Source organism: Triticum aestivum, chromosome 3B, assembly GCF_018294505.1.
Source record: "Triticum aestivum cultivar Chinese Spring chromosome 3B, IWGSC CS RefSeq v2.1, whole genome shotgun sequence".
Lineage (NCBI taxonomy): Eukaryota > Viridiplantae > Streptophyta > Magnoliopsida > Poales > Poaceae > Triticum > Triticum aestivum.
This window is the reverse complement of record NC_057801.1, coordinates 805,475,373-805,484,865: the sequence shown is the minus strand read 5'-3', so window position 1 is coordinate 805,484,865 and position 9,493 is coordinate 805,475,373. Positions and strand designations below refer to the sequence as shown.

The 9,493-nt window shown below is 46.6% G+C and overlaps 1 protein-coding gene across 1 annotated transcript; it reads right to left on the bottom strand.

The window, feature by feature from the left end:
- Positions 1-6,212: 6,212 nt before the first annotated feature.
- LOC123066732 (uncharacterized) lies at positions 6,213-6,952 on the bottom strand. Its single transcript, XM_044489767.1, has one exon. It carries the CDS (start codon positions 6,817-6,819, stop codon positions 6,367-6,369), a length of 453 nt encoding a protein of 150 aa, XP_044345702.1. The 5' UTR covers positions 6,820-6,952; the 3' UTR covers positions 6,213-6,366.
- Positions 6,953-9,493: the final 2,541 nt, after the last annotated feature.

The following is a 9,493-nucleotide window of genomic DNA, read 5'->3' as shown; positions in this document are numbered from 1 at the left end:
AGGCTCATGGACAAGCTTCGACCGCCTTTCCGACCGCGGTGGTGCGACCTCCTCCTCCTCCTCTTCTTCGTCCTCATCATCATCATCATCATCGTCATCGTCATCATCATCATCCTCAGCGGCGTCCGAGTCCCACTCCTCCTCCTGGCTCTCGCCCCCGCTCGCTTCTCCCTCCTCAGTCGGAGCCTGTGCTCCATTGGGCATCGAGTATAGCTCAGTGAGGGCCTGATAGACATCAAGACAAAGATCAGTCGACCGATCGGCAGAGAAACAGAAATAAATGTGACAAGAATACAATGGGAAGTGGAGCAGACATACCTTGTTTGGATCACTGTGGTGGTCGAGCGGAGGAATCCTTCTGGCTCCGCGAGGGTTATCCTTGTTCCCAGTAACAGCGGCCATCCACCTTTCCAAAGTGGCATCGTCGACTGCTTCTGGATTGACCCGAGTCTCATCCTCGGTCCCGCGGTACAACCACATGCAATGGCTCCGGAACTGAAGAGGCTGGATACGACGCCTAAGAAAAACCTCCAGGAGATCCATACCCGTCACTCCCTCCCGAACCAACTGAACTACACGCTCCAACAGCATCTTCACGTCAGCTTTCTCCTCCGGAATCACTTTCAGAGAGTAGGGCTTGTTCACTCGGCCCATGGTGAACTGAGGGAGTCCACTCGACTGCCCCGGCGTCGACTGATCCTGGCAGTAGAACCAGGTCGACTGCCAGCCTCTGACTGACTCGGGAAATGTCATGGCTGGGAAGGTGCTCTTGTTCCTCACCTGGATCCCCAGACCCCCACACATTTGGACAACTCGAGTTTTTTCGTCGCCTGGGCTCGCCTTCTTCACAGTCTGAGAGCGACACGTGAATATGTGCTTGAACAAGCCCCAATGCGGTCGACAACCCAGAAAACTCTCACACATGGACACAAACGCGGCAAGATAGGCGATAGAATTCAGGGTGAAGTGGTGGAGTTGCGCTCCAAAGAAGTTCAAGAAACCGCGGAAGAAAATGCTCGGTGGCAAAGAAAATCCGCGGTCGACATGGGTAGCCAGAAGCACGGACTCACCCTCTTCCGGCTGGGGCTGCCACTCTTTCCCCGGAAGCCTTGCAGCTCCATGAGGGATCAGGCCCTCGTTGGCTATGTCGAGGAGATCCGTCTCCGTGATGGTCGACTGGATCCAATCTCCCTGGACCCAGCCTTTCGGCAGGCGAGATCTAGACGAAGACCCGCCACGACTGGTGGATCTCCCCTTCACCTTCTCCGCCGCCGACGCCTTCTTCGCGCGTTCCAGCGCCGCCGTCTTCTCCTTGACCATGGCACTCCAAAATTATTAACAAGTACTGTATTCACATATCTCATCTGCCATTAATATAACTCCAAAATGCAATCATAAATATCATTATCCATTTGTTAATAATTTTGGAGTGCCCCATAAACCGTTTCTTCTATATAACAAAAACAGAACGCTATATAATTATTTTCTGTCTCATATTCATTTTTTTATCGCCACCAAGCCATAATATGGACTAACAATATGTAGTTATCCATACATCCACTTCTTATTCATCATTTAATATATTAGCAATAGATATTCCTAAAACAAACAATTACGACGGGTAAAATTTAGATGTATGGAGGAAGTATAAATAAAATGGATGACACGCCTTCTACATTTTTGCAGATACCACCTAAATCATGAATTTTTAACCTTGCGCAATAGTGGTACAAATACTCTTGAACACAAATAATTACGACGGACACAATTTATAACTATGTAAGACATATATGTGAAATGGATACCCCGTCTTGCATATTCTTGCAGATACCACCTAACTAAATTTTAGCGCGCCCCCTAACCCGTAGCTCCCAAAGTTGATAGGTGCAAAGCACACAATATTTTTTATTTCATTATCTTGCCCTCCCACCAATCAATGCCAATGAATTTTTATAGTTGAATCCAGTTTTTGCACAAGGACTCTATTCCCCTAAAGTATCCAGAATGGTTTCCCCACTACAGCAACATGAATTTTTCCGATAAATGATGCAATTGTTCATGCACACATGGTATTTCACGTGCGGTAAATCCAGAGGACACACGATTTTCTTTGCCTCCTCGAAACTGGTCGGGCACTTGTTCCCCTTGGGAAGACGTTCGTGCCAGAATGACATGTTCTCGTCGAAGCATGCGTCGGTTATTTTGTGTTTTACCTTCATCTCCAGAGCCATGAGCGTTACTTTCAGGCGGGTATCCTCGGGCCTGCATCCTTCATACAATGGAGTAACCGCGTCTATCTCCAGCTCTTGCGTTATCCGTCTGCTTGAGAAGCAACTCTTGAATATGAGGGTCCTGCACCCAGCCTCCATCGTCGTCTGCTCCGACATCTTCATCTTCATGATCATGCCCTTCGTCTTGATCTTCCACATCATCATGTACGACATCTTCTACATGATGACTATGTACAGCATCACCGTCGTGATCATCTCCTGGAGATTCTTCGTCTTCTCGCCCGCCCTCACCACGGTGGTTGTCTTGTTGCCCTTCCTCATTTCTTGCCCGGCCCCCATGGACGACTTCATAGTCATCTTCTTCACCTTGCCTCCGATAGCCATCCATGAAACCACGCAAGAGTGGTCCCGCACCTGCCCGGAATCCGGGTCCGCAATAAGGCTCTTCAGCTTGCATCTTCGACACGGACATCTTATCTCCGTCTCGTTCTTTTGAAGCATCTCGGCCTTCACGGAGCTCAAAAACCTATTCACGATGCCTTCGGTTATCGTGCGGACCATGGTCGCCTGCGGGGTAGAGCATAACGATATTTTAGAACCAAGAAAAAATTTGGCATGACCTTCCCTAAAAATAGGACCAAAAAGAATGCATAGTGCCAAAATTCTCGCCGAAACGGAAATGAATCAACATTCCGGCAAAATATTGGCAACTATCGCATTTCAAATACCGGTACGTGCAAACACAAACATATATGCAACACCACAAACATATGCAACATCACAAACATACATAGATCTAGCTAGGCCACAAAAAGTGCATGTGCACGTTGTTGGAGCGAGCTATGGAGAAAAAAAGTAGATCTACAACATGAAGATAGCTTTCCCCTTACTTACCTATCAAAAAAAGGTAATTTCACCACTTAATTTTGATGAATCTATGGTGCAAATGAGGTGAGGAGGAGGAGGCAGCCGAGAGTTTGGAGAAGGAGGTGGAGGGAATGAAGTGGGGAAAGTGAGTGGGTAGGTGTGGCTGTCCAAAATATCTTGTTGGGGTCCCAGGTTACTAATGGCGCACCACCAGCAAATGCGCCATTAGTATGCCTGCTTACTAATGGCGCACCTGCAGGTGGTGCGCCATTAGTAGTTTTGCAAAAAAGTAAAAAAAATAAAAATATACTAATGGCGCACTGTCTGTCTAGTGCGTCATTACTAGTTAGAACTAGTAATGACGCACTTTGGTCGGATGCGCCATTAGTATGTACGTAAAAATAAAAAAAATTATTACTAGTGGCGCACCGTTTTTCTGGTGCGCCATTAGTGTCTTCCACACTAATGGCGCATCACAAACTAGTGCGCCATTAGTATATAATAGTGGCGCACTACAACCCTGATGCGCCATTAGTGTCAATCCTATCTATAGCCCTTTTCCTAGTAGTGCCTCGTCCATGAACCCACATAAGTGTCTTAACCCTAGACTCTTGGTCCACCTGGACATTGTATATAAAGTCAGGATCAACAACTTTCAAGTCCTGTAGCAGGGTTATTGTTTGGCTTGCATCGTGATCAGATTGGTCTCTGCTAAGCTTACCACATAGGGTCCTCAATGATCTTTTGGTGAAGGGTACATTTTCCAACGTACCGAAGTAGCTTCCAACAATACTGTATACTTTGCTTAGGCTTACATTGTTTTCTCGTAACTGCTTCACCAAGTCTCTAGTGTGTATATCAATGTACCTGTGCGACTTTCAATGCAGCTTCTCCCCGCATGTAATAGACTGGGTGGTTATGCTCGCTGTGGTGCTCACTGATATACCATCCATTGTCAGCAGAACGCAGGAGACGAATCTTTGCATCGCAACCACACCTGGTTGATCTACTATTCTCTTTTGTTGGTACGCCCTACATTAAAACGCGGTGCATATTATTTTTGGCCGTCAGATAATAATAATATATATAAAACAGCGAAGCCGCATTTCTTACCGCACAACCGCATACGAGCTACTGCATGCATTTCGCGCGTTTCACATTTAGACGGCTTCTAGCAAAACGTATCCCAAAACCAATCTCCCACGAATATAAATTATAAAATTCGAATGCCTCGTTCAATGAATCGAATGATAACCCAATCTTAGGGTTTATGACAACGCCTTCCTTTCTTTTATGCAAATCCGCGGATTGTCAGCTCCAGTGCACTCTTCTGTCTGCGCTCCATTCTCTCTCGTTGTCTCCGTCAGATAATCTAACCCTGAATATTTATTGTTGATAATTAGTTCACTCAAAACACAAACCAGTGTAACGTAAACGAATATAAAAAATCGAAACGGGCCTTTTTCACAATTCTGGCATATGACCTAACAAATGGGCCGTTTTTATCTAAGTTCCCACAATGCTGCCATGTAACCCATTCATTTAGCCTCCCATAACACAGGGCCCATGTCCCTCAGCCCTTATGCAGTGTAGAGTTGGCCCACAATGGCCATGGCCCAGCAATTTGCATGCATGTACAAAATATACACGCGCGTCGAACGTGGTTTCACTAATTCAAATATTTTTTAAAATACAACTAGTTAAGTTTTCCTGCAAACTACATTTGCCGACAAATATAAACTAGTGCATTTTCTAAACCATTTGAAGCATTTGGAAAGTTGTTTAATCATGCATTTTTCATGCTGTGAAACCACGAACATTATTTTTTAATAGGCCGAAGGAAATGTTACTTCCGAATAAATTTATCATAGGAAAATTTGGCGATGTCAATTAATATTAGTGAAACTTCCATGTCGTATTTGTTAATATGTAGCACATCATACCGATATAATGCAACGCAATTTTTGTAAATAAATTAAAGCAGAGTTATCAAGCTAACCTTCGTTTCCACTTTGACGTTGCCTCTCCACAAGCATCATTTGCAAGCGGCTCCCAGGAACCAGCTTGTATACTTTGGGCACCAAAAACAGAATCAACCGGTCCCCGGTCGATCGATCTCTCCTGAAGATCTTGCCCGTTAGTTGCCGGATCAGTAGGGAAAACATTCTTTTGCAGGACCCCTCCCTCTTCTCGGACAAGCTCGCCAACCCTAGATGACCCTGAAGAACAGTTCGATTGAGACGGAAGAACAGCACGATCTCTTGACACTGCCCCGGAGAAATCAGGAATCAAACTGTTGGTAGATCTAAAGGTATGGAAAATAATAACAGTTAGAACTAAGTGGAGGAACCAAATTTGCTTAAGATTACAACCAAAATCAACCTTAGTTGCCCATCCATGTCGACGAACTCCATAGCGCAAGGATGCAAAATCGCAGATCTGGAACGATGAGAGAAGACTTGGGAGCTTTAGCCTGGGTGGTCAACTATCACGTCCTGACTGGCTAATGTTGGCTCGTCATTATGGCTGGCCCTACAGACAACTTGTTGCACTCCACTTGCTCGGGCACAACTTTGTGTGCGTACCCCCCCATGGTCATGCAAAGTGGACCTGTTCTGAAATCGCCGAAGCAGAAAGATTTCTAGAACATGTGCTATAGTATTCTGTGAAGTAGCACTCGATATACTGGACCGTAACCGAAGTCAATAGCTACCGCAAGGAAGTAGTATATGTTCCACGTATTGATTTATATTACAGGCTGTAGTTCCTTTGGCCCATCACGACGCATGCATCTGACGACGTGGATTAAGTGCGCCAATGCCGCCGTGCACTGAAAGTGCGCTCCGAATGTGAGCACGCTATAAGACATGCATGACAGTCTAAATTGGTTGGCCAGGTGGGTGCACAGGCTAGAATTGGGCAGATGCGGCTTGACGACCCGTCTCCAACCGTCGAAAATAGAAAAATAGCGGACTAAATTTATGTCCGTTTAGATCGGCGCGTTGGAGTTGGCCTTTGGCATGAATGAGTCGACTTACTATGATTTAAGGAGCCATGCAAAGCGAGCAGACATTTCTGATCGTCTGCGATTTAAAATCCGGCAAAATACCAAAGTAGAGTATTACAAGTTCGTAATCTCACCTTATTAAAACAGTTCATATATATATATATATATATATATATAGAAAATGAGTACATGTAGTATTCATCGTGGTGTCAAACTCTGTATGCCCGAAAAGAAATGACTCTTTATGCCGGCCGTGGTCTCTTATTTGGCCACGTCGTGCTTGTTGTCGTCCTCCTTTCCGTAGGCGGAGACAGGGAAGGTCCTTCCCAGTCCGGTGGGCGTCTTGAAACTGATCTTTGAGTGGTTGTTCTTGTCGATGTACATGTCGCAGACGGTGACCCAGATGAGGAGCTCCTTGCTCTTAACCCCCGTAATGCGCTTCATCTTGCGGTCTTCGACAAAGGCCGTCACCTCGGTGGCATACGAGACCAGCCTGCCGATCTGCTTGAAGGTGTGTGTGAGCGCCTTCTTCTGGCGCAGCCACACGAAGCCCGTGGAGCGGTTGTAGCCGACCTCCTCGATGTCCGCCAGCGGCAGCAGACCCAGCGGCATGTTGGTCTCGGCCAGCAGCTCCACCGCCTTGTCGGCGCACAGTGCCGCGCCGTGGTACACCTCCGCGCCATTTCTGTTCACCTCGATCACCTGTGACGCCATCGTGATGGAATAAGTTTAAACTCTCGAAGCAAACTCTGGCTCAACTCTGACGCTCGGGAGATGCAGGGGACTTTTGGTCTTGGAGGCTTATTGATTGATGTGGTGGGATACTGGGATTGGGGCGGGGAGGGGCTGATTTATAGGCATTGACACGAACTATCTAAGAAATTCTAGTATTGATGTTCACTGGAATGCTTACCTCTGGAGCAAGCGGGTTAGAAAGCAAAGGTCTGAACTTGAGGCATGACACTCCAGCGACCTGTGTCAACGTCGTGTCGTATATGGGGAGCGATCGGGCGGATGGAATAGCGTTGCTGGTAGTTGAATTAATACTCCTGCGAGTGATGCTAGCACGCGTCTGATGAGACACTTGTTGGTCCAGTGCAACCACCCTAGTTAATATACGATTTTCCTTGACCAGGGTGATGCATGGATGCTGCTGGTACTAATAGATCCGTAGCAGCGTTCATTTGAGCAACAGTTTGTTGGGGAAGAACCTTTGGTTTCTGGGTGTATATACACACCATATGAGGAAAAATAATAATACAAAAAATAAAAGTAAAAGAATAAGATTTTTACTATAATTTCTTTCGCACTAGTATGTAAATTTGCACGATTAAAAAATCAGCATTGACAGGGCAAAAATAATATTGGATGAAATTTTTCTTTTTTTCTAAAAGAAGTCAATGGGTTATTTTTCTTTTTGTGGAACTTCTTTTGCAAGTATAATTGAAGGTCAATTTTATTTTAAAAGTATTTTCAATTTTTTTGACTTTTTATTTAATTGTTTTTATAAATAGGCTGTATATACACCCATAGACCAATAGTTTCACTCCTAGTTGGTTGCGCTTTCTATGCATGATAGTAGCTGACCACACTATTCTGCTATGAGTACTTTAATGTAGTGGACTTTCTAGAGGTACACCGATGACGGATGCAAGCGGCAGAATGATTTACTCCATCCGTTCCTAAATATATGTCCTTTTGAGAGATTCGAATATAGACTACATACGAAGATAAATGAATGAATCAACATTTTAACATACGTCTATGTACATTCGTATGCAGTGTATATTGCAAGCTCTAAAATGTATTATATTTAGGAACGAAGGGAGTAGTTTTTTATTCATGTTAACCGACGCTCTCTTGTCTTACTCAACTTAGAGCATCTCTACCAGACCCCGCATCCTGCCGACCCGCATTTCACGTTTGCAGTTCGCGGAAAGGTTGTTTTGCCGTCCGCAGCGAAAAGCCGCAAAGGTAGTCCCCACAAAGCCGACCCGCATCCTGTTTTACGGGTCGCTTTGCGGGGTCTTCCTGTGCGGTCGTCCTCCCCCCAACCCGTAAAATGTAAATTTGCACTCAATTTACACCTCAATTTGCATTTCTTTGCATTTTCAACCACATTGGATACATGGGACATCACCAAATTTTTGTTTGAAAAGCAAACCCAACGAAAACAAGAACACAGTCTTCGCCAAAACTGTGCCAGCATTGCATTACCCCATGACCTGGTTTTCTGCACAGTTGGCAGCGCTGCCGACGAGTATTTGAGCAAGGCGCGCCCTGAGGTGCACGCTGCTGATTGTAGTCGCCCTCGTGCTGCTGCTGATGGTTGTAGCTTCCCGCCTGATGATTGTAGCCGAAACTTCCAGAGCGAGCGTTCTGGTTTGCCCCACGTCCACGTCCGCTGCTGCTGCCGCCGTGTGCACGCCCCTGGTGACCACTCCCAAGACAACCCCCGCCTCGTCCACGAACGGCCGCGTTAGCAGATGACTGCCTGTGGTTGAGGCCTTGGAGTAGATTCATTGCGCGCATCAAAGGAGAGAACTTGACTGTAGAGTTCAGGGACAATAACCGGCTACACCCGGGCGGCCAGTGCGGAGACCACTGGATTATACTCGAGATCGAGTCCAGCGAGGATATGAGATGTGATCTCACTATCGGAGAGGGGTTCACCACCAGAAGCGATCTCGTTGGTGAGCGATTTTATTTTGGCGAGGTAGTCTGTCATGCTGGCGTTTCCCTTCTGGAGATTGTGAAGAGCGATTCTGGTGTTGATGTTCTGCGCCTGAGTCTGGGCCGCCAACGTAGCATGGAGAGCAGGCCATACTTCCGCCAGCGTCTGGAGGGTGACGACTTGGGCCATGATTTCGTGGGACAGAGATCCCATCAAATATCCTTGGAGCTGCTGCTCTTGAGCATACCAGAGGGTGCGCGCAAAGTTTGCGAACTGCTCCTCCTTCCCGTCCTTGGTGACGGTGATGGTGGCCGGCGGCACACGGCTCGTCGGGTCCAGGAAGTGTTGCATCTGCGCTCCTCAGATCTGCAGGAGCACGATGGCCTTCCACATGAGGAAATTGCCTCGTGTGAGCTTCTCTTGGGGTGGAGATCCTAAGGTCACGTCCTGGGTTGTGCTGGATGATGGTACGGAGGTGGAAGACATGGAGGTTTGGGTGGATAGCGCACTCATGGTGCTGGCGGTGGAGTGGGTGGGGTTGGACATGATTGCTAGATGGAATTTTTGATCTAGGAGGAAGAGGCTCTGATGACCATGTAAAATATTGTGGAAGCATTAAACCCTTTTCTCGGACCGCACTGTATATATTGAGGCAATGCCTTGAGTTACACGTTGATGTAGATCGCTAGGATACACCACGAGAGATTTACAGAA